We start from the raw sequence: 26422 nt of genomic DNA on the forward strand, positions 1-26422 counted from the left end.
AACTTGACACATCAATACAAAGAATGTTACATAAATAGAGGGTTAACACATAAACAAGCAATTTTAAAAATAAAAAATATATACTCCCCAAGACCATGGCGACCCAAAATGGACAAGACGTGTCCTTGCTAGTCGGAACTCCTGGTGACATGGCTCCCGACCAACCACATCACCAAGAGTTCCTCCCAAGTAAGGACGCCTCTTGTCTTTTCCCTACTCCATAAGGAAGCATCTATAATGTTCTTAAAGAAATTTAAAGGCTTAAGTACTTTTGATCTACACTTCGTAAAATAGCGAGAGGGTAGTAAAGAATTTTAAGTAGGAAATGGCCAAATTGTATGCACATGCCAATCATATAGAAATTGAATTCTGAGTAAAGTTTAATTGATCGTGCAAAAAGCATCCCACTGTTTTGAAACCATAAAGCAAAGGTGACCACTTCTTGATCGTGCACGTGGTCTTATTACACATGCAATTTATGTTATCCTTGTACCTTTATATACAAGAATTGCATGAAAAGGTGGTGTATACAGAAACATTCCATGAACAACTCTAATAGTGTGCTTAGCAGAGATGAACTACAATATGAGAGATCTTACTTCAGATTCCATGCTCGTAGGAACTCAATGGTGATGCAATTTCTTCACATACATTCTTCATATCCAGGTGAGTGTTGTTAATCATGGGCGTAGGCAATGGTGTTTATTGAGATCTGACTCAAAAAATTTGGTGCAACATTTTTTTTTCTAGGCACAGGTTCATCATCCTGCCGAACATGAGAGGTTTGCGGCACAGTGAATGCCTTCAATTCAGGGAAAGCTGCAGACTGAATCAGCACGTGGATAGACTTTCCAAAATTGGCCACTTGATATGTTGGGATTGGTGGCGTAGATTTTCGTGTAGAATTTTTAGGGATATAGAATGTCTAAAGACTTCCATGGCTATTTTGAAGGAGGCAAAGGTTAAGAAGTTCCACATTATATTCGCCTTTGCTAACAAGGCTTACCTTAATGAGTAGGGTCACTTCTTCAAGGTGAACCTTTGAAACCCTCATAAGTTTTGCTTTAAAAGAGAGCAAAAGTCATAAAGACTTACAAGGGAGGTGTGTGTGTGTGTGTGTGTGTGTGAGAGAGAGAGAGAGAGAGAGAGATTTCATTTAGCAAATATTGCATGCACAAAAAAATCAATGACTATGTTTGTTCCCATTTGTCACTTGGCATCTCCCATGTATGCTAGCATAAATGGGAAAAATATCACTTCATTCCTCAAAGATCCACCAGTCTTGTTTTGCATCAGTCCTCGTAGTCTTACAAAACTGTGATTAAAACCCTAAGGAAAAACCAAAATAAAAGATTCGACAAGTATTTAATAAGACTTGCGTGTCGACGACCGCCATCTTGTCAAAGCAATCACTTGAGCTTTGACTTTGATGAGCTTTTGAGAGGCCGAGCCACAGGCCTTGTCAACCTTTGTACCTTCTGTGTGTCATACTTCACCGAAAGGAAGGCACAAATCACAGCAAACAGCATGAGTGGAGACATGTACACTGGGATTTGCCTCCCAGACCTGTCGAAAACGCCCTCCCTGATGAGGCCCCAGACCAAAAGCAGGATTCCAAACAAGCTCATCCTTCCTGGCTTAAATAATCCAGCCAAGGAGCCTGCAACTGCGAAGTAGCTTCCAATCAATACCTGAAAAACCACCTACATGGATAAGCATACTCTAACGACAAGTATAAATTAAGAAGGCAACCCTTCAATGATCTTATGCTTGCAACACGATGGACCATCTATCACTCTGACCCTTTACGTCCACCCTACAGAGGATGTCATCTTCTTTGCTTGCTTCTCCATTGTAGCTAGCAGGCCAGCTAAAGATCAATGGGCTTTCCTATTCCAGTGCATGAAGACTGACACAGAGCAATCACACAGGATTGCTATTGCCTAACCCTCGAAAATGAAAAGTTTAAGCTCAATGTGACTCTACAGAATCAGAAAGACATGCCACCATCACACGGAACTCATATTATAACCAGAAGATGGTACTCTGAAACTAGCTGTAGCCTATCTTACTAGGAGGAGGGAATTAATAATCTCATGTTACACAAACAGACTAGTTCGGCAAGATCCTATAACGACAGTCCTTGCCTTTGAATGACAAGTGGGCTGACTATCCAAACAACAGTGCAAAATGCATGGTGCATAAATTGCTTGACATATGACATGCATACGTGAACTTGTTTTTCTAGCATGGACATTGCCTCGTATTTTTGCATGTGTCCACGGGACCGGGGACACCTTGGTACCCACGTGGACAATTGTTTGACATGTGACATGCACGCGTGAACTTGTTTTTCTAGCATGGACATTGCCTTGTATTTTTGCATGCAAGCTCACTGGCATGGACATTGCCTCGTATTCTTGCATGTGTGTCCATAGTACCAGGGACGCCTGACCCACTAAATACCCATGTGGACAGTGTTTAAACCAAACACCTTATTTCATATGAGTTTTGTAGGTGGTACATGTATCTCCTAGGACCTTTAAATTTTATAAGGTTCTCATGTACTAACATGTTATAACGAGTACACAGTACATTAAAGGAAGGCCAGAGAAGACCAAAGATCGAATGGATTCCTGAGCTCATGTTGATGGAAAAGATGCCCAGCATAAAATGAAAAGTGGAATGAGGTCCATTTTTACCTTGTAAGTGAGCAAAGAATAGCGAGCCCACCACCTGGCATCATCACCCTACGTGGGCGCTGAGATGTGCAAGCAAATGGACTCACCGCGCGTTTGAGGGTGAGGAAGGGGAAGGGGAAGGGGAAGGGGAAGTGAACATTTCTTCTAAGTGTTACATGCGTGGAAGCTCGGTGTCTTCTTTCAGCCCTAAGCACTTTTCCTAGGAACACAGATGCAATTCTGTAGAAGCAACGGAGAGGAGAGAGAAAAACACAGTTTTCACCTAATCTACTGTATATTCATATTATCAAAATAGTATATATATACCTAGATGAATCCAGGAACACGCCCAAATTCACCTTTTAGGAACGTGCACGTTATATACTCATGGTCGTCAACCCACAAGTCTATATAACTTTCAACTCCATTATGCATAGTATGGACTATATACTACGACAACCCCACTAACGTCATCATTGCCCAATAGTGGGTGTAGAACTTTGTATCAAGATATGCTCACACACGCACTCCCCACACACACACACACACACACACACACATATATAAGAGCATATACAAATTTCCGGTGGCCTCAAGCACACCCAGAAGGTGATCTTTGACCTATCAAAGTCCTAGTTCTAGACCCATCTCCAAGAGGGAAATGAGATAAATGATACAAAACCATGCCTTGCTTTATATAGGACCCCAAGGAGCTGGTCGGTGCTGTCGGCCAGTGAAATCTGTCCTCTAATGAGAATTCCCTAGCAATAAATCACAGAAAAATCACATAAAATACTATAAATGCTGCCGACTTGAAAAACAACTGTCGACTGGCTGTTTATTAACTACCAAATCCGATGTTAGCTTTAGATTAGCCATGTCCATGTGGCATGCTCCTGCTAAACTTGATTACGGGCTTCCAACTTCTAGCCATGGATGACGTCATCATCCCTTAGTCCCCTCATGGGTTCCCACTGTCATCCTTCTATGCCTGGCAACCTTCCTACTGAAAACCATGCCATACTTTGATTCCACTCCAAAGTCTAGTGTAGATTTGTGCATCATCCCTTTGTCCCCTTGTCCTTCATGCTCTATCCCTGAACACTTCTTTGGTCTTCTTATCCTCAATATTGAGTCTGGGATCTTGACTCCACCCCTTGGATGATCATCATCCCTTGGAACTGTTTTCCTGAAAGCTTTCTACGGATGCCCCTAATGGCATCCGGGCTCAGAGGGCTGCCCTTCCCCTTAGGTCTTGATGAACACCACCAACCAACCTCGTGGGATCTTCTTCCATGTCTGTGTTACCCTCCTTGGACTGTGCACCTTCATCCGGGACGCCATCAATGCTTAGCCCCTGATGTCCCATACAACCAGAGAATGTCCCAAGGGATCCTCGACAAGACTGCCTCTGATCCGCCATGTCCATCGCACGAGTAGGCCTCTTGGTCCAGGTCCAACAATGAATCAATAATAACCCAAGAGTCACTTATATAGTGCTTATTGTTTCTACTATAAATAACAGTCGAGTCATAAATAGCCAATAACCTTGGATTTATTAAATATGAACCCTAGCCACCTGAATCCACTTGCTTTCCCTAATCCCACGACTCCCCTAACCCTACTGGATCAATCCCTAAACCTAAGGGTTAGTGCTAGGTACATAACAAGACGCTAGCAAAAAGAGGTCTAGATTGGCTAAAAGATTACAATTAATAGCCTAGTCGCTTGAGGGAGAGAGAGAGTGTGTGTGTGAAGATAAAGCTTGAAGTGTGAGAGGGAGTGTGTGTGTGTGTGTAAAAGCTTATAAATAAAGCACGAAAGCTAATAAATAAAGCAAGGGCCAATAATAACCCAATTATTACTATATAATTGACCTTGGGGTCACTAATTAGATACAAGAGGTCATGTAGTCACACGGTGCCCTGGGGCTACCAAGGAAGCGTGCAAGATCTCGTGGCCATGGAGATGCAAGGTGGGTGGTTCGACCTAGTGGTATGGGACGCTAGGTTGGGACCATCGGTACCAAGTACGCTCGTGGCAATTAGGCCTCAGACTTGGGGGTGGTTCAAGGCATTGAACCTACGGTTGGGTGGTGAGTCGCTAGCCACGGTCATGTGACATCCTCTATGCTTCGGCTTCTAGCACTTGTGAGATCCATGCTCTAATACCAATGTAAGGTCTCCACCAACCACGCCCGAGAATCTGACCTAGAACCGAAACGCTTACAAGATAGTACCCTCATGCAAGCGATTTTGGCAAGAAATCCATGGTTTCTCAACATGGATGTGCAGGAAAGCAAGAAAGGGAGAAATCCCTCAAGTGTGCTTTTTTAAACTCATTCCCCTATAAATTTAGCCTCTTCTTGTCACCGATCCCTAATTTTGTGGGCTTTTGTTCTTAATCCCGTGCATGTGTATGAATCTTGTGAGGAGGAACGCCCTCTTGGAGGCCACGACATGACAGATATTTTGCACATGTAAATGGATGGATCCCCGGGAACAACTCTAGTGTGAGCCCAAGCGTCGAATCCCCATAGGATCACCCCATAGAACGCTCCTGATACAAGACTCGAAACCTGCAAACAAACCAAACAAACGTGAAGGGGATGCAAGCCTAACTCACCTCCCAACCTTGACAGCCGTAGGCAAGCCCACAAGTCTTGGTTGTCCCCACCGAGCCACGAGCTGAACTAAATAGATGGACGTACCGACCAATCTCTACCTCGTGACGTCGCATACCGCCACAAAGCTACCCTCGCGGGCCTCGAGACTGCTGCCGGCCTCGATTGCATAAAGCAGGTGTACGTCTACGCTAGATCTATCCTAACCATAGAGCTCTCACAAAGACACGCGAGACTCTATGAACTAATGACTAACCTTGGCCACCCTTTTATAGGCTCTTGGCCGCTCATCAGGCGTCCACACTTGGGCGCCCGCTCGTCCATACTTGGGTGCCCGCCCGTTACTATCCCTAACTCAGCTCGCCAATCAACTTGCCTAGCTCCAAGCTTCCCCAAACCTCGACTAGTCTTGTGTGCGTGTAGCACACAAGAGATACACACTGTGCACATGACATACTCCCCTTCCTCTAAGAGCTCACTCCTGAGCTCACTAAACAGCCAAGGAAATTCCTCTGAAGGGTAGTCAATGTCTCCCATGTAACGTCCTCCTCAACACGATCCTTCCACTTGATCTTGTATTCCGTGATAAGAGTATTACACAATCGTCTTTCACGAAATCCAAGAATCTTTTCCGGTTTGTATGGAACAAATATCATGTCCTCGACATCTATGATTTCTTGAGGAGTAACTAACTGGTCTGTTCCACCCAGTACTTCCTTAAGTCTACTAACATGAAATACAGGATGAACTTTCACATGAGAAGGCAAATCCAATTCATATGCGACTGAACCAATCCGTCGTGTAATACGAAATGATCCACAGTATCTAGGAGATAATTTCGGAGATCGACCTGTCCGTAAAGTCTCGGAATCTTTGGGAACTCACAAATACACCAGCGTTCCTTCAGAGAACTCTCTGGGTGAACGATGTCTATTAGAATAAAATCTGTGTCTGTCTTGAGCACTTCTAATAGATTCTTTCGCAACTTGTAACATTTCTTGCATATCTTGTAAAAAACTACGTGTTGCATCATGCTAAAGTCTTGAAAATCCCACTGTAACATGTGATCTAGGTTGAAAACCATACATAAGCACGAAAGGACTAAAACCTGTACTCGTATGCTTAGTACTATTATATGCAAATTCTAACATAGGAAGATAATCCTCCCATGAACTCTGTCTTTTGGAGACATGCTCGAAGCATATCCTCCAAAATCTAATTAACTCTTTTAGTCTGGCCATCAGATTGAGGATAATATGAGAAACTCAAATTCAAAGTTGTTTCCAACTTCTCAAAAACAAGTCTCCAAAAGTCACTTGTAAACTTAGAGTCCCTATCACTGACTATGTCCTGCAGTAACCCGTACAGTCTAAACAATTGCTCGATAAACTGCCGTGCTAATTGCATAGCTGTAATGGTCTTCCGTGTCGGTAAAAATCTAGTCATTTTTGTCAAGCGATCCACCACAACCCAAATAGAATCGTGGCCTTGACGTGTTCTTGACAATCCAGTAATAAAATCCATGGAAATACTTTCCCATTTATTACCTGGGATTTGCAAAGGATGCAACAGCCCAGCTTGTCTAAAGCGTTCAGCTTTATTTGCTTGACAAACTTGACACTTGAGAACATAATCTTCTACATACCCTTTCATCTTTGGCCAATAAAAAGTGTGTTTCACTAAAGCTAATGTCCTGTGTACCCCAGGGTGTTCAGCAGAAGGGGCGTCGTGACACTCCTTAAGAATCTTGGACCTAATGTCCGGGATCTGTGGTACACAAATTTTGTCATTACGGAATAGTAAACCATTCCGAATCATCCACTGACCTCCTACAACCTAAATAGTAGACTGCTCAATCATTGAGTCTTGGTCAATTAATGAGCTCCCGTCCTAGATCTTTTGCCAAAATGGACCAAAATAACTATCAGTCTTGCAAAGCCCTCTCAATGACTGAAATAAGTGAGTAATAATCTCGGTGAACGACAAAGTATTCACCTCTCTAATTCGACTAAGCGCATCTGCGACACTATTCCTGGACCCCTTTCAATAAACCTTCCAAAGAAGAGGAGCTGGCCCACAAGACTTCTGAATCTGCTCATCCACTCTAGCTGAATGAATTACACTCGATGGACAAAAGTAGAACATCTGCCAAGTCTCCTTATCCTTGTACTGTCGACGTCCTTTGAAGCAAGGTGCAGGAATACCCTTCAGTGGCCCTTCCTTCTTGTCAAGAACGAAAGCTCCACAGCGTTTGGCTCTCCCTTCCAAAATACCCCAGCATGTAGATTGACATTTGGGTGGTGTTCTCCAGATAGCCCATTCTTTCACATCAACCTCACTCTCTTTTGGGGTCCCATGAATGCATGAAGCACCCCCTTTTGGTCTTGGAACATGAATAGTAACGTTCTCATATTATGGCCGATGACTATCTGTATCAAGTATAATTTTTGCATCCATTTTTCTTCTCTTGCGCATCACACTTTTCAGGACTGTCCTCTGAACATCTGGAGCAACAATATCTTGTTCCTCCAACACTGTTGATGCAAGGTCCACAGATTTTTTTTTGCTCGAATCCCTTCGTCTCCGGACATAAATATTTTCTTAATTTGATTTAAACCTGGCCCAGACCCCTCATGTCTTCCTGTCAAGTAGGCCTTATAATGGGCACTTTGCAAGACTGACATGGCAAGGTCTGCAGAGCTGAAGCAGATAACAAGCTAACTTGTTGAGCGTATCCCAAAGCTGCTCACATGGATGCATGCTTAGACTTTGAGAGATTAACCGTAGGCACAAATGGACCTCCACCCCCTTGTGTCAATACCCATTTTGCCCAGTGAAATCCCCGCACCTCCCACCAAGATAACCATGTCTCTAATGAATGTAGCTCTGTCTCATGCGCATGTCCCAAACTCCAAAATGTAACAAGTTTGTCCTTTGCTGATGCGGCTTACACTTCACTTGGTGCATCTCTCCACCGTCGACACAAATCCTTATGCTCTTCTTGAAATTGTGGTTTGATACAAATTCATGTATGTTCCAGCATACTCTTTTCCCAGTGAAAAGAACACGAGCGTTCCTTGAACATCATCACATTCCTTTTACCTTTATTGAAAATAGTACGCACTGCAAGCCAATTTGCTTGTGCCTCATCAGCCATGAAACCTGCAAACTCTGCACTCTCAAATCCACATTGCTGCAACCTTTCATTCATCAAAGTCCAAAATAAAACCTGTGCATTTGTATTCTCCACCTTGAACTCACCTACTGCAATTGTAAGCAATTCTCTGACAAAAGGGTGATAAACATGTGCACTCATTGTGGTCCAGCCACTTGTCCTCTGCACATGATCAAAGTGGCCTAGCCTCCATCCACTCCCTCGGCTCCCTCCTCCAGCACATTAGAGTAGAAGGTGGATGCCTTAATGGACACAGCATCTCTCTCTTGTTGATGTAAGTGAAGAGTTTGATGTTCATACTCAGTGTGGGTTGCCTCATCTATTTACTAGAAACAAAAACCACGCGGATATTCAATGTCTACTTTCAATTTTACTTGCAAATTTATGCATTGGCCAAGCACAAAATAGAAGCACAAAATACTAAGGGCATGGTTTCTTATTGCCACCAAGGGCAAGAAAGCCCATACGCCAGCGTATGGGCTTTCTTGCCCTTGGTGGCAAGTTGCTAAGGCCACAGACAATGAGACCTTAGCCCCTTGCCACTAATCTTATGATAGGTAAATTTATTAGGAGTGAGTAGAGGAGTTTAGGATGCTTGCCACAATGACCACGATCTTGATTACCTCATGGCCATTTTGTGGCCATGATCTTAATTTTCTGAAATGTTAGGGAATAATCATGCCTCCACGAAAAAGACAAGCAGCAAAAAAACATAGGGAGTTCGGATCTCTTACAGTAAGATTTTACATTCAATTGTTGCAGCTTTGATTTCTTAATATTTCCGTGTGAACTAATGATTTAGAATTCAGCCAACGAGCAAGGAGAAAGGAGTGTGTGCATCTAGTCCTACATCAGATGAGAGTGGCGGCGATGATTTCTCTCCTATCCAAGTTCTTGTTTGTATGCTTTTTCTAGGGAATATTTTATGTTGCTTATATTGAGTTTGCCAGTTTCTAAGTTCTATGTTTCAAATGTTGTTTGTTTTGTGTTTGATTAATGTTTTCCTAGGTTTCTAAAAGAAGACATAAAGAACAAGTATTGTCTCAACCCGCTAGCAGCATTATGCAGTCCATGTGTAGTGAGAAAGAAGAGCAAGGGGAAAATGAGGTGGTGGAAATTATGAAAGGTGGAGATGTATTGGCTAAATGCAGGGTTTTAGATGTTTCAAGGTACCCACCCATTCCCCTTTGTAGGATGTTTCCATACCCTAGGGTTCGGGGTTTGAGGAGCAACACTTCGCTACTCAAAATAGCCTTAGAGGGTGAAACTTACTGTCCAGAGAAGGGTATTTTCATTGTCTCTGTTGTCTCCCCTTGTGGTGTTGCAATTCCGGTGACAAGTGAGATGAGGGCTTCATGGGATGCCCACTAGCAGGCTATAGATAAAGAGTTTGAGAATGAGTTGAGAACCAAGAAGGGGTTGTCTTTTCTTTCCAATAAAATGTTCTATGTGTGGGAGGGGAACCATCGCACAGTGGCTTGGATGGAGCTCATTACAGAGAAATATAAAGATGATAAAGAATGGCATTTGAGGGTCTTTAGCACTGTTGTTGATCCAACTAGACTCAGTGAAGTCTCCTTGCTTGCTGGCTTTCTTCGCATAAATGAGTAAGTTCCTCTCAAAACACAATGCGCATGTGATCCTTCTCATTAAATGCATCTGTATTAAATTTTTGTTTTTTTGGAAGCTTGAATGAGCATGCAGTCATAGTCACAAATTTGAAGGATACATTGGTCAATGCTGCAAATATTTGTGAGTGTGACATTAAATCCTATTTGCGAGAGCAACCTGCTAATGTGGCTAAAACCTTGGAAGCCAAAAAGAAGCTTGAATCAAAGAGTTCACCCCCATGGTATCCGCTGGCTAGAGAGGATTTGGCCCAGCTTGTTTACCAGGTAGATTTATATTTGGGCTCTTTCTTGTTATGAGAGGATTAGAAAGTATGGTATGCAATGATTTTCCTAAAATTTTGTAGGTTGAGTTTCAAAAGGAAGTAAGGACCAAAGTAGTTGAAGTGACAAAAGGTCTAAGTGCGGAGGAGAGGGCTTTAAAAGAAAAGGAGATCTCCACTGAGTTGCGACGAAAGTACACTGATCGTATGCAAAAAGTATTGCAATGTTTGATTTGTTTAAAATTATTATTGTTGTGTTTGTCTCCTACTAATATGAAATGGTTTTGGTATATTTATTAGGTTTTGAATATTATTAATCCATCCCTTGGCAAGGAATGGAGAGAAACTTTGTTTTCTCTTCAATTTGATGGAACGGACACCATTGTGGGTATTGAAAAGTTGAATTTGATAGCAATCTCTTTCATCAGTGCGGAGAAAAAGATAACTTGGTTGAGATTGCTTGAGAGTTCAAGATCTGTTCGCAATACCCATGGTATGCCATCAACAAACACAGAGTTCAGAGCGTAAGAGTTTTTCACTTTTCTTGCTTTATCTCTATGCTTCATAGAAAAAAATTGTCTTCGCTTTGCATGTTTTCGTACCTTTCATTATTTCTATCATTGTAGGTGGTTGTCTAGGGAACTGTTGCTGGACATGATAGAAAAGAATGCACTTCGTTCTTTGGAGCAAGAGATAAGAATAGCAGCTATACCACAGAGCATCCAATTAATTTGCCCGATGAGCCATCTCTTCATGTTTACTTTGCATCCATACGATATGAGGGTAGAAAATATATTTTTGGCAACATTAAGAAAACTGGTGCTAAAGAAAAGTCCAAAAAAAAAGAGGGTCAACCTATTCAGTCCCATCTTGATGCAGCCGCTTGTCGGTTGCTCTATCGGTTGGTTTTCTATTTTAATGCCTTTTGTTTGACATTGCAGTGTGTAGTTTGTGTTGGCTTGGATAAATTATCTTTGAATATTCCAGGTATTTTTTGCACTTGAGAGACCTCAAGCTGGTTGTTGATTTGCCCAAGACTTGTAAAACATGGGTGGATATCACTAACAAAGAGTCCACTATGTATGGGGAGAATATGATTGCTCTCTCACCTTTTGAGATTGAGACATGCCCTTGGTGGATTGACATGCCCTCGCCCCATGTATTGCCAAGTGAGAAAGCTAAGTTTGAGGAATGGCCAAAATCAAAGGGAAAGGGTGCAAGTGGTGGCTGTCGGAGTCAAGGTAAAGTGGCTTCCACAACTGTCTCCTCTCTTTCCTTAAGCTTTACTTTTCTAACAAAGAAGTGGTTTTGAAGGTGATCAAATAAGGGGCAAGGAAGCGCAAAGGGGTGAGCATGCTCAAAGAGGCAAGCAAGCTCAAAAGGGCAAGCAAGCTCACATTAGTGAGACATAGAGTACATGTGACTTTTACTTATTTCACTTTGCATATTCATGTCTCATGCAACTTAGAGAAGGCTAGCTATCTATGTTGGATACTTTATATACCTTCCTTGTAAAATAAAGATTTATGTTTCTTTGTTTGTTTTGTTTTATATCGTGAAATTTTTGTTGATGACAATTCACCACCACTCGATGTTGGTATGCATGGTAGCTTTCATAGTGGTATACTTCTTTTTATGGATATACGCAAGTCGATTGTTTTGTATGTTATGCTTGTTGTTCATTCATTATACTTGCCGTGATTATTTAGGTCCATCCTCACGTCCTAGACCACCATCCCAAAAAGAATATGTGCCACTCTTGTCCATACAAGGGGGGGCTTCTTTGGATCGCTCTATCTTTTCATTTGGATGTGGAGATTATATTTCTATGGGTAAGGATTTTGCATCCTCTATTAGGAATGAGGATTATGCAAAGATCCATACATTTTTTTTTGAAAACAATAAATTGGGGGTGGAGTATAAGAAAAAGAAAAAGACGGTGGCATGGGCTGCTGACTTTGTGCTCTTGAATCTTCCCATGGACTCTGCGCATGGACAAGACGGTGTTCCATTGTGGAACAAGGTGTCGGAGGATCATATTCGGCATGGGCTTGGAGTGGCAGCAGCTTGTTTGGCGGACTCAGGATAGGTTGTTTGTCTTGCCTCCATTTCAGGTGATTCTTTCAGTCAGAAATATGTAAATAGGATTGTTAGGTACTTGTGAATAAGATTGTTAGGTAATTGTCAATGTTTAAAATGTATTTCTTTCTGTCAGGGGACTCTCCCTCGTGGGTGGAGAAATATGCCCCGCGGTGTGAGCTGGAGATTGTGCGTAGATTCATAGTTGAAGACTTAGACTTCATGGATGAGGTTACGATTGATGGGATTGCCGTAGAGGTATTTGACATGGTTATTGTATACTTAGTTTTCTTAGTGCTTTGTTGTTCTTGATTAGTTTGTGACATGTCTCTATTTTTTGTCATTATTGTGCGACAGATGGATGCCTTCTACTTGTACATGCTACGACGTCGAGGCTACATGGTCTCTTTACGTCTTCAGGAGAGTGCCACATTACGACATGATCATGGTGTGCAGTTCTCGCGGCATGTCATTCGTCACTATTTGCCAGATACTGCGAGGGTATTGGAGGCTGGCGAGGAGGCACATTTGAGATCAGGTGTGCAGCGGAGTGTCGGATTTGTGCGATGCTTTCTAGAGGCTCTTTATCCTCCCGGAGGATTGGCTTTGGAGATGGGTAGTGGCACAGCCCCTTTGATGCGTACATGCATCGCATCTGGCCGCCCCTGTTATTCTTTTGATAGTGACCCTGACATTGTTGGTCGCATTCTACAACCTTTGGTAGAGGGACCTTCTACAGGTACTAGAGATCAGTCCAGCTCAGACGAGGAGATTTCAGAGAGTGAGCCAGTGGATGATGCATATGGCTGCCCTTTTGATTAGTATGGTTACTACTATTGACTTATGTTTTGTCATGGTTTGTTAAGGTTACTACTATTGACTTATTTAGGACATTATATGCACTCTAGGATGATATGCTTTTGTGTGTGAGTTTTTGCCATGTGCTTTGAAATGTTAATGAAATGCGGTTTATAAAATTCTTATTGTAGTGTACTACCATGTTATGCGGAGGAAGTTGCAAGGGAGATGAGCAAGGATGCCTCCTATGATACAATCAAGACAAAAACCAATAAAGGAAGAAGAGTGGGATGTTGTTTTGTAGATGATGAGTGTGGAGAAGAGAGGGTGTGAAGTGTATTGAGCTTTTGGTGTTGTGTTAAGACAATGACTATTGTGCTAAGACTATGAGTATTGTATGGGTTGGTTTCTCAAATTTGATAACCTCGGGTCTTTTAATCTCTATCATATGGTTTAATTATCAAATTTGAGCATGCATGGAGTGTTTTTTTATCGCTTCAAGTCGTGGTGTTGTAAGTAAGGTTTGAGAGTTTTCAATAAACAATTAGAGTAGATAAGAGGTGTGATTTTGGTTCAATAGTGGTTGAATTCTATCACTTCTCTTCGTGTTGCTCTTTTTTACTGCTCCGCTCGGTCTTTGCATGCTCGGTTTCTGTCTATGCTTGGTTCATGCATGCTCGGTTTAAAGTTAAACTCAGTTCTTTCCACCAAAGCAAAGCTTTGCCTGAGAGGAAACCTGCTGCTAATTGGATCTTTTTGCCATCGTCATATGGATAAAACTGAAAATGGACTTTCCACTTATGCAGCCAAGTGTCCACTATCTCTTTGGTACGCTGCTTTTGCTCGCCCCCAAATTGTTCCGGAGTAATATTGGAGCCTAAAGCAGATGCCAAAGTATCCATACCCGAAAGAGTAGATAGGGTAGTGGTCAACAAAGAGATGGAGTTCTGTAAAGCCTGCATCTGCGCAGCGACTTGTGCTTGACGTTCCCAGAAAGAAGCTTCGAGAGCAACTTTAAACTCTTGAAAATCTGATTTTGAAACAAAATCGTCGAAAAGATCGCCATCAATGGCTTCTATCACCAGGAGGTGAAACTTTTTGCAGTTGTTTTCCTTATTTACATTTCTTTATAAATATATATATATTTTTCTTTTCTTTCTCTTTGGTTGTTGTTGCCTTCCCCCGGGATCTCTTGGAAGGGCTTGGGCCATTGCAATGTCAGAATGGGTCAGCCAGTGGGACTTTGGACCAGTGGTTGGCTAAGCCTAAGAACTGCACTGAAAGATGAATAACAGTGTCCAGGACATGGCCACTGAATGAGGGCATAGGCCGGTTTACACTAGTAAGTGGCCGCCACCGAAATGTGAATGTATCTTGAATTCTAAGCAAATTCTGAAGTGACCATAGTGGTCAAAGATGGTCAGGAGACCAGAAGGAATGCAGATGACATCATCCCTAAAATCTAGGGAACTGCTATTTTTGGCAGTGTCGGAATTGAAAAGTGTTCGCGTCAGTTTGTGCGGAATGTCAAGGGGACCAAAAGCTGACAAAGGACTATTGTGAGAATGTGAACCAGTCAGGAGATTTTTAGCCTGGAAGATTGCATGTGGAAAAGGCTTAAAAATGTGCCGAGTGTCAAATTTTGGTGCATTTTCCTCATTGAGAAGAGGGAAGCGTGGGAATTTGGGAAGAGGAGGCTCATTTGCAGCCATCGTGTGGTTTTGTTGCAGGAAAACCAACATTTGTGGTGCACTCCCTTGCCCTACAACTCAAGAATTGAGGGTTGAGCTTGCTCCCCACAGCCTCTCTCTCTCTTTCTCTCTCTTGCAGACTATGGAAATGCTCTCATCAGATAAAATCAGGTACAGTTGTGTGAATTTCATGCTTAAATGCAAAGGCTAGTTGCCTCCTTGAACAGGAACAGGTGTAGTTGGTTCCTACACCAAAGCAGGGACGGAAGAGGGTAATAACCTCTTCAATACAATGCTGTTTCAGCACTGTTTAGGTGCTGTTTTTGGGCTGTTATGTTGCCCGGTTGATGCCAAAATGCAGTAGGACTTTGCTTTAGTCCTCAAGGACAGTACAAGGGTTATTTTGGGCTGAAAACAGAGCTGAAAACAGGTCTGTGCAGAAAATTACAGCAAGCTGAATTGTGATGTTTTGGACTCCATTGGGTAGCTTGATGCCTATGGAAGTGAGCCTGTCAGTTGGGACTCATTCTGAGATGTTATGGAATAGTTTTAGTGCAGTTATGCTGGCAAATTTCTCCTAGAATTTGTAAAACTCAGCTGATGCAAGTAGAGTGCTTTGTTGCACTTGTGCTTTGTAATTTCCAACCTTTTAACAATAAAGAAATACCGCAAGGGGCGCCGGACTTCGGGGCCAATGTGTTGTTGAGCGAGGGAGCGAGGATTCTGTGAATGTGTGTCTCAGTAAGTCCAGGTTATTTGTGAATGAATTACCGTTATGTGTCCATAGACCGGTTTCATGGTTCCGTTGCCGGGACAGGGTCCTCTTTTCTGCAAGAGCCCGGACACGGATTGGATTGGGTGAACAGGAGACACACATAGTGAGGTACAACTGATTACAAGTGAGAAAGAGTACGGTCTCTTTCTTTGGATACAAGTTCCCTTAAACTTTCAGTTGACAGTATGATAGACAAAGGGAAAGGCAAGCTCCCTGCCGAAGAGAGTTCCTCTTCTACTCGCAGACAGCATATAGAGGTGACAGGTGCCCATGTGTCAGCCTCTGCTCGAATGGAGCCAGTAGTACAACCAACCTTGTTAGAGGAAGAACAGGAACAAGAGGATTTATTTCATGCGCAGCTCCTGAGCATGGTTGGTACCTTTGAACAGTTGGTGAAGAATCCCAGGATGAAGAGGTATTTGCAGTCAAGGACAGGGGATTCCCAGGCTGAATCATCTCAGCATGCAGTTGACAGGGCACAGGAACAAATGCCAAGGATGCCACAGCATGTAGAGCAGACACCAACAGTGGCAGCTGATCCAGTGCAGCATGTTACACAGGCACAGGTACATGCATTTAATGGCCAGGAAAGTAATGTGCAAAGGGTCATGCCGACCATTCCTCCATTCGTTGCTTTCCAGCCTGGCTATTTTGGTGGTGGGTCTGTTTTCCAGGCCATGGCTAGGCCGCCCACAGTTTTGCCAGGAATGATGTCAAGAGGGTCACCAGGAATGATGCCTATGGAACCTGTGAACCCTCTTTATGCCAATATAGGTGTGCAGCCCGGATTTCAAACTTATTTTAGTCCAGCTTTGGGGCCCGCAGCACCTGTCAGTGTGGCTGAATTTTCTCAACCTAGTGGACAAAGAGCAGTAAGGACTGATGCAGAAAAGGTGCAAAAGGATTACAAAGAAGGAGGTCAAGCAGTAAAGTTTGAGACTTTCAGTGGGATGCAGGACAAATTGAAAGCGCTGACTTTCATTCAGCAGTTTGATGCAGCATACACTGGGGGTAACTTTACAGAGTCTTCTAAGGTGCGGAAGGCTGCTACTTTCTTAAAAGGTAATGCATTGCAGTGGTGGACCTCACTGTTGATGCAAGGACAGGCACCTGCTACATGGGTCCAATTTAAGCAGCAGTTCTCTTTTGCATGGCTGACGGCAAGTCATTTGAAGAGAGAAAGGCATTGATGCAAGCTGGGAAATGTTTCATCTGTGAGCAGAAAGGGCATATGGCTGCAAAATGTCCACAACAGCCACCAAAAGATGCGGAGGATAAACAAGGGCCACCCAAGAAGAAGACAATGCCGAGTGCAGGATTGATACCTGACATGGTTGGTGACCAGCCATGTGATGATGCGACAGAATTGTGTAGAGCATGGGGTAAAATCAGAGATGCTACAGTGCTGATTTTCTTTGACCCTGGTGCTCAAGCCAACTTTATTTCACCGGCATTGGCAGCCAAGTTGGGAATTCGTGCTGAAGATATGGGACCAGTTGGACAGGCTGATTTAGCATGCCCTAGGCATTCAGTTCCTGTCACTCCCATACTTGGCAAACTTCACATGCATATACAGAGTTATGTCGACACAGAGGAGTTTCTTATCATGCCCTTGGAAGGATGTGATGTCCTATTGGAAATTCCATGGTGTCATAGGAAACATGCAGTGTTGGATGCTTTCAACAGGAAAATCACAATTGTACATAGGGACAAGACTCATGTTCTGGATGTGAAGCTGAAAGGAGAGTCTGCCCCAATTATTTCTGCTTTTTGAACCTGAATTCTGAATGACCTGTACATTTGTATTATATGTTTAGCAATGTACAGTTTTGACATTTGTTGTCAATGACTTAATCAATGAATGAACTTTCAGTGCTTTGAAGTTGTATCTGTTACGCTTCAAATGAATGATTATACGTGTTGTGACACTAATAGTGCGGGGACACATGCTATCGCCCTGTGTTGCATCCGGAAACATGTATTTGAAAGGCTTGAACCTGCGATGGCACAAATGGTAGTGGGGAATCCCTATCATCGCCCCGTGTCATCCGTTGGCAAGAGGGGGGTATGTCACCAGGAGGTGAAACTTTTTGCAGTTGTTTTCCTTATTTACATTTCTTTATAAATATATATATATTTTTCTTTTCTTTCTCTTTGGTTGCTGTTGCCTTCCCCCAGGATCTCTTGGAAGGGCTTGGGCCATTGCAATGTCAGAATGGGTCAGCCAGTGGGACTTTGGACCAGTGGTTGGCTAAGCCTGAGAACTGCACTGAAAGATGAATGACAGTGTCCAGGACATGGCCACTGAATGAGGGCATAGGCCGGTTTACACTAGTAAGTGGCCGCCACCGAAATGTGAATGTATCTTGAATTCTAAGCAAATTCTGAAGTGACCATAGTGGTCAAAGATGGTCAGGAGACCAGAAGGAATGCAGATGACATCATCCCTAAAATCTAGGGAACTGCTATTTTTGGCAGTGTCGGAATTGAAAAGTGTTCGCGTCAGTTTGTGCGGAATGTCAAGGGGACCAAAAGCTGACAAAGGACTGTTGTGAGAATGTGAACCAGTCAGGAGATTTTTAGCCTGGAAGATTGCATGTGGAAAAGGCTTAAAAATGTGCCGAGTGTCAAATTTTGGTGCATTTTCCTCATTGAGAAGAGGGAAGCGTGGGAATTTGGGAAGAGGAGGCTCATTTGCAGCCATCGTGTGGTTTTGTTGCAGGAAAACCAGCATTTGTGGTGCACTCCCTTGCCCTACAACTCAAGAATTGAGGGTTGAGCTTGCTCCCCACAGCCTCTCTCTCTCTTTCTCTCTCTTGCAGACTATGGAAATGCTCTCATCAGATAAAATCAAGTACAGTTGTGTGAATTTCATGCTTAAATGCAAAGGCTAGTTGCCTCCTTGAACAGGAACAAGTGTAGTTGGTTCCTACACCAAAGCAGGGACGGAAGAGGGTAATAACCTCTTCAATACAATGCTGTTTCAGCACTGTTTAGGTGCTGTTTTTGGGCTGTTATGTTGCCCGGTTGATGCCAAAATGCAGTAGGACTTTGCTTTAGTCCTCCAGGACAGTACAAGGGTTATTTTGGGCTGAAAACAGAGCTGAAAACAGGTCTGTGCAGAAAATTACAGCAAGCTGAATTGTGATGTTTTGGACTCCACTGGGTAGCTTGATGCCTATGGAAGTGAGCCTGTCAGTTGGGACTCATTCTGAGATGTTATGGAACAGTTTTAGTGCAGTTATGCTGGCAAATTTCTCCTAGAATTTGTAAAACTCAGCTGATGCAAGTAGAGTGCTTTGCTGCACTTGTGCTTTGTAATTTCCAACCTTTTAACAATAAAGAAATACCGCAAGGGGCGCCGGACTTCGGGGCCAATGTGTTGTTGAGCGAGGGAGCGAGGATTCTGTGAATGTGTGTCTCACTAAGTCCAGGTTATTTGTGAATGAATTACCGCTTTATGTGTCCATAGACCGGTTTCAGCTTCCGTAGCCAGCAGGTCTTCACGTTCGGGAATGGGCTCCAACTCGGATGTGTGAGAGAAACAGGAATTAGGGTTAGGTTAATTCATGTGTGGGAGACATACACAGAGAGAACAAGGGAGAGAGAGAGAGAGAGTTGTGGGGATAAGTCAACTCATGAGGCATGAGTGTGTGACTCCCCTATCACACATGTATATTGCACTAGTACACATAGTGCACTTAGTACATTAAAAGTGCTAAGTGTACTATGTACTATAACTTATGGGCTTGTACACACTATAAGGGTGGGCATAACGCCTTTACCCCAACAACCTCCCACTTAAAGGCAAAGTGCCCTTAAATGAAGGAAAAGAAAAATCAGCATGTACATGATAATATACAAGGCCATATCACGGCTGAAACTGGCCTCATCCAATGCCCATCAAGTGTCTGCAATGAGCAAACCGCTCCGGAGGCAAACTCTTTGTCAACAGATCAGTCGGGTTGTCATCCGTATGAATCTTAACAAGCTGAATTTGCTTGTTCTCTATCACCTCTCTGATGAAGTGATACTTCACATCCACATGCTTCGTCTTTGCATGAAAGACAGGGTTCTTTGCCAACTGGATGGCACTCTGACTGTCACAATGCAACAATGGAATATCCCCCGTATAACCCAAATCAACCACTAACCGAGATAGCCATAATGCCTCCTTGCAAGCCTCTGTGGCTGCAATATACTCGGCCTCTGTAGTAGATAAGGCAGTGCACTTCTGCATCCTGGATATCCATGACACAGCACCTCCTGTGAATGTAAATACATAACCGGTAGTAGACTTCCGGTTATCTGGATGACCGGCATAATCCGAATCCGTGTAACCATGCACTAATGCATCCTGTTTGCCAAAACATATGCACATATCCTGTGTGCCCTTCAGGTATCTCATGACACCTTTCACTGCTTCCCAATGCTTCTTGCCAGGGTTGGCCATGTATCTAGAAACCACTCCCACTGCAAATGCAATGTCCGGCCTAGTAGCAACCATGGCATACATGAGACTGCCACAAGCTGAAGCATACGGAATCTTGGCCATATCAGCCCTGCCACTATCTGACTGTGGGCTGTCCATAGCACTGAGTTTCACATATGGAGGCAAAGGAGTACTAGTCTTCTTCCCCCCGTCCATATTGAACCTCTGCAAGACTTTGCCAATGTATTCCTTCTGAGACAAATACAACACATGCTGATTTTTGTCCCAAAGTATCCGCATACCCAAGATGTGATTTGCATCACCCAAATCCTTCATATCAAAGGTTTGATGCAGCCTCTGCTTCAAGGTATCCATCTCCTTACGAGATTTCCCGGCAATCAACATATCATCAACATACAAGATGAGGATCAATAGACTGCCATCCAAAGCTTTCTTGGTGTACAAGCAGTGATCTATGTCACTTCTCCTGAATTTCTGGGATTTCATGAATGTATCAAATTTATGATACCATTCCCTTGGTGCCTGTTTGAGCCCATAAAGACTCTTTTTCAGCTTGCATACAAGCTTCTCCTTTCCACTCACTGCATAACCCTCTGGCTGCTGCATATATATCTCCTCATGGAGATCACCGTGAAGAAAAGCAGTCTTCACATCCATCTGAATCAAGTCCAGATCATCATGCGCAACCAAAGCTAACACAGCTCTAAGTGTGGTCATTTTGACCACTGGAGAGAAGATCTCATCAAAGTCCACACCATATTCCTGCTTGAAGCCCTTAGCCACTAACCTGGCTTTGTATCTTGGCTTTGCATCAGGTGCAACTTTGAGCCTGTAAACCCACTTGCATGGCAAAACCTTCTTGCCTGCAGGCAAATGCACCAACTTCCATGTTCCATTTTTGTGCAGAGAATCCATCTCTGACTTCATGGCACGCTCCCAAAGAGCCTTGTCTGCCCTCTGTAAAGCCTCTTTATAACATGAGGGCTCCCCACAGTCAGTAAGCATCAAATAGTCAACCCCTGGAACAAACCTGTCAGGGGCTCTGGAGGGTCTTGTGGACCTCCGTACCCAATGACCATCATTTGCAGGTTGCTGTCCAGCCTGCATATCACCCATTGGTGGCTCCTGTTCCATGCCATAAGGCTGAAAAATCATGCCCGGTATCTCCTCTAACTGTGGTATATCCATAGGGATATCTTCTGCCATCTCTGGCTGTCCATTTGGACCATTTTCAGCACCATTTAAGGGCTGGTTTTCCTGCTGTAATGGCTGATTTACAGCCCTTGGTTGTTGTCCATGATGTCCATCATCATCAAAGATGACTCTGCCAGGCTCCTGTTGCCTTGCAGGCTCCTTATACATGCATGTTTCATCAAAAATGACATCATTGCTGCGTATGATCTTTCTATTCACGGGATCCCATAGTCTATACCCCATTTCACCTCTGTCACCATATCCTAGGAATATGCATTTGTGAGACTTAGGATCAAGTTTGGTGCGCATTTCCCTGCGTATGTGCACGTACGCAACGCAACCAAACACTCTCAAGTGCTTGTATGACGGAGGCTTCCCTGTCCATACTTCCTCTGGCACTTTCCCACCAAGCCTCGTGTTAGGTGACCTGTTTATAAGGTGAACGGCTGTCATAACAGCTTCAGCCCAAAAACCATGAGGTAATGCAGCATGTGACAACATAGAACGGACCTTCTCCTGAATGGTCCTGTTCATCCTCTCTGCTGTCCCGTTTTGTGGAGGATCATAAGGAGTAGAGAGCTCCCTCTTGATGCCTTTAGCATCACAAAAGTCCTGAAACTGTTTGGACATATACTCTCCACCATTGTCGGAACGCAAAGCCTTCAGTGTTTTGCCAGTTTGATTCTCAACATGAGCAACAAACTTCTGAAACACTGAGAATGTATCACTCTTCAAACGAAGAGGATAGACCCACACCTTACGTGTGGCATCATCAATAAAAGACACAAAGTATTTTGCCCCTCCCAAAGAAAGCTGAGGCATCTCACATACATCTGTATGCACAAGCTCTAACTGAGCATCTTTCTGTCCAAGAGCTTTCTTGTGGGGGCACTGTAGTTGCCTACCATATATACAATGCTCACAAAACTGAAAACTTGAAAACTTTAGAGAAGGCAAGTAACCCAAACGAGACAATTGCTCCATTCCTTTGACACTCATGTGTCCCAACCGGCTATGCCACATAGAGATTTCCGGCAACTCGGTTGCATTTACATTAGCATGGTGACAAACACCTGCATGCATGAAATAAAGAGTGTCCACCTTAGAGCCTCTCGCAACAACCGGTGAGCCCTTACAAATCTTCCACTTTCCACGACCAAATGTGGTAACATAATCAGCATCATCAAGCTGTCCAGTAGAAAGCAGATTTTTCTTGATCTCAGGCACATGCCTGACATCATGGAGCATAAGCTGTGAGCCATCTGAAAACACAAGCCTCACATCACCTCTGCCAAGAATCTTGCATGCATGGTTATCACCCAAATAAACCACTCCTTCATTGCCAGCAGTATACCTGACAAACAAGTCTCTGCAACCTGTGACATGAAAGGAGGCACCTGAATCAATGATCCATGAGTGCATACCATGACCACCTGTAAGAAGTGAATGGGCATCAAGTGAAGACGTAAATAGGACCTCATCCTCACTATTTAGATGGGCTGTCATAGACGCCCCTTCCTTCATCTGAAGACCTATGAGTTTCTTCAACCAATACACTTTGCTTGAGGCACTTTGTTGGGCATACAAGTCTTGCAATCTCTGCCACATTCCCCAAGCTGTCTTCTCTTCACGAATGCTGAAAAGTACAGAGTCTGACACAGACAACATGATAGTAGATCTTGCCAGCTCATCCATATCTTCCCACTCTTCAGCAGTAAGAGAAGCGGGCTTTACACCCCTTTCTTTGATAGGCTTGTGCTGCTTTTTCTGGAGCAACACATTATAGCACTGGGTTTGCCAAATATCATAGTGATGTGAGCCTTCAAGCTTCTTGATGTGAAGCAATGAAGAGCTCTCACCTGTGGTTGCCATAGCAATATGCAACCTGTCAATGCCTGACTCCCTGCAAAATGTGCAAACACTGCACCAAAAGCACACAAAGTGCTCACAGTTGTTCTCCCAAGCTTTATCTCCCACTGCGGAAGCAAGAATGCAACTTTTCTCCCACTTTATGTGATGAAATCACCAAAATCTGGTTGCTGCAGATTTTGGACAGCACCTTAAATGTGCTCTGTTGCCCTTCCAAAGTACTGTAAAGCAGTACCAAGTGCTCACCAATGATGTACCAAACCTGTACCGGCAAGTACAGCAGCTGAAATTGAACCTTTTGGTCACTCAAAACAGTGTACAGCCACATGCCAAAACTTGCACAAAGCTGTGCCAAATCTGTACCAGCAGGTACAATAGCAATAAATGCTCTCCTAGCTGTCCAAATGAGTGAAAATCAGACTTTTACAGTCCCGTAACAGCATACAACAGTCCCGAACAGAAATTGGGCAAAAGCCCCTTGACTGCAAGCTGATTTTTGAGGATTCAGGGCATAAATGTCTTGCCTGCTGCTTTGCCAAGCTCAACAAGCATACGAACTTGAAAAGCCCCTTGATTTAGGATCAATTTCTGATCATACATGGTACATTGACGCACATGAAGGCATCCAGAGTCTTCGCGATGCTTCCCCCTGGCCACATATACATCCGATACATGAAAGCCCCTTGATTTACAAGCACATTGAGTGCTTGTAAGGCATCAACACATTATCCACAGCATCAAATACGATTGCCTGCATGCAAATCAACCAAATCGGCACAAAAGCCCCTTGATTTGCACTGCAATTTGATGCAATTTTGCCCAAATGTGCGATTTCTCACATCATACAGCATGTATGAGTGCTTAATTGCACAATTACATCAAAAGCCCCAAATTTCGACATCCAATTTCCTGCAAATTGATCCTGATTGTGACCAATTTCCTGCAAATTGATCCTGATTGTGACCAATGTCACTCAATTTTGCCAATTTTGCTCAAAAATTGAGCAATTCGGCACCTGTACCTACTCAATTGATGATTGTACTTGCTCAATTGCAAATCCCCAAAAAAAAATTGAGGCAAATACCTTGTAATTTCTGATTTTTGTTGCAGGAAAGGAGGGCGTCGATTTTGCTGTTGATGCTGCTGTACACACTGACTGTGTGTATGTTGAAGGTATTGTTGATGCACCTGCAGCTGTACGGATGGCTGGGCAGCGTAGCTTTCCTCAGCAGGCGACGTGTTGCTCTTCTTGGGCGTGGCTATGAGAGGCGCCGTGGCTACCACCCTCTTCTGCCAGCTTCACGACATAGGCCGCCTGGTGACGTTGAGGCGGGCCTTGTCGGACTGCACCTTGGGTGACGTGGACACGTCGCTTGTTGTATTGACGCCTAGTGCAGGTAGCCAGCTGACGATTAAAGCCTTCGACGCCTACCAGTTGTGTGCCTTCGCCTGTGTTCGCTCCACGCTCAGTTGCCTGGTTCTGGTACGCAGCCTGTGTTCGCCTTGTTGACGTATTCGCATGCTTCGCCTAGCGCCAGTCTACACCCCGTGCGCTGCTACGTTCACCGCTTGTGACCAAGCGTCTGCTGTAGGCGATAGCTTGGGGGCTAAGCTGCTGCACAAGGAGGTCAAGGCTCTTCCGTTTATTTTTCTGCTAGGCGATAGCTTGGTTTGGACCATGACTTCACTGTGTCCATTGAAGGGGGCCTCGAGACTGGGTTTCGACCACCGCGCACCAACCAGCACAAGAAGGGGACGACTGTCAGCAATTGCAGCTGCCTTGTCCTCAGCAACACCTGAAGAAAATCCCACTTCTTTCTCCTCGAAGGAACTGAAGCTCTGATACCAGTTGTGTGAGAGAAACAGGAATTAGGGTTAGGTTAATTCATGTGTGGGAGACATACACAGAGAGAACAAGGGAGAGAGAGAGAGAGAGAGTTGTGGGGATAAGTCAACTCATGAGGCATGAGTGTGTGACTCCCCTATCACACATGTATATTGCACTAGTACACATAGTGCACTTAGTACATTAAAAGTACTAAGTGTACTATGTACTATAACTTATGGGCTTGTACACACTATAAGGGTGGGCATAACGCCTTTACCCCAACATCGGATTCTTGGGTCGACATCTTGAAGATGGCAAGATGAGAGAAAAGTTTGATCTTGCACAAAGAAGAGTACTAGAGAGCTTGAGAGATGTGTAGCAACAAGCCTCCTTAAGGGGAATTTATAGGCTTCCCCAAAAGCATAAGGAGCAAAAAAACACACATAGAACAAGAATACCCATAGGGACACCCCGTAGAACGCTCCTGATACAAGACTCGAAACCTGCAAACAAACCAAACAAACATGAAGGGGGTGCAAGCCTGACTCACCTCCCAACCTTGACAGCCGTAGGCAAGCCCACAAGTCTTGGCTGTCCCCACCGAGCCACGAGCTGAGCTAACTAGATGGACGTACCGACCAATCTCTACCTCGTGACGTCCCATACCGCCACGAAGCTACCCTCACGGGCCTTGAGACTGCTACCGGCCTCGGTTGCATAAAGCAGGTGCACGTCTGCACTAGATCCAGGCTCCTGACCATAGAGCTCTCACAAAGACATGCGAGACTCTATGAACTAATGACTAACCTTGGCCACCCTTTTATAGGCTCTTGGCCGCTCCTCGGGCGTCCACACTTGGGCGCCCGCCCGTCCATACTTGGGTGCCTGCCCGTTAGTCTATCCCTAACTCAGCTCGCCAATCAGCCTGCCTATCTCCAAGCTTCCCCAAACCTCGAAGCTAGTCTTGTGTGTGTAGCATACGGTAGATACACACTGTGCACATGACACCAAGGACATGGCAAAACGTACTTTTTGGCATGTATATCTCTAGAGACTAGCTACCCTTGGTGCCAGGATCTATTTTTGTACATGACGTGCCTACAAGGAACTCTGGCATCTGTATATAATTTTTGAGATACAAATATAGCAGATGGGTGATTCTTCTAGAATTCATGTGCATGTTTGAACTTCAATATTTGTTTGACTTGTATTACTGCCTGGAAAGTACTTGGGTTTACGGTGATGCAAAAGGACTAAAGGACTAGATGTACGAGAGATCAGAGCAAAACATCACAGCATGAAATGGGAGAGTGAGTATATATATGAAAACATGTACAAGAGGTCCTCTGATGTGAGGAGACTCTG

General features: G+C 43.9%; 1 protein-coding gene across 1 annotated transcript in view; it reads right to left on the reverse strand.

The window, feature by feature from the left end:
• Positions 1-1150: 1150 nt before the first annotated feature.
• The window catches only part of LOC147614116 (tail fiber), a 40594-nt gene continuing 15322 nt past the window's right edge, over positions 1151-26422 (reverse strand). The window contains exon 3 of the mRNA XM_086780648.1: positions 1151-1691. Within this exon, the coding sequence (XP_086636774.1) occupies positions 1410-1691 (282 nt within the window). The 3' untranslated portion in view covers positions 1151-1409. The remainder of the gene's footprint in view (positions 1692-26422) is intronic.

The sequence above is a fragment of the Cibotium barometz genome, chromosome 42 (assembly GCF_041138505.1).
Source record: "Cibotium barometz isolate CiBa-2024 chromosome 42, ASM4113850v1, whole genome shotgun sequence".
Lineage (NCBI taxonomy): Eukaryota > Viridiplantae > Streptophyta > Polypodiopsida > Cyatheales > Cibotiaceae > Cibotium > Cibotium barometz.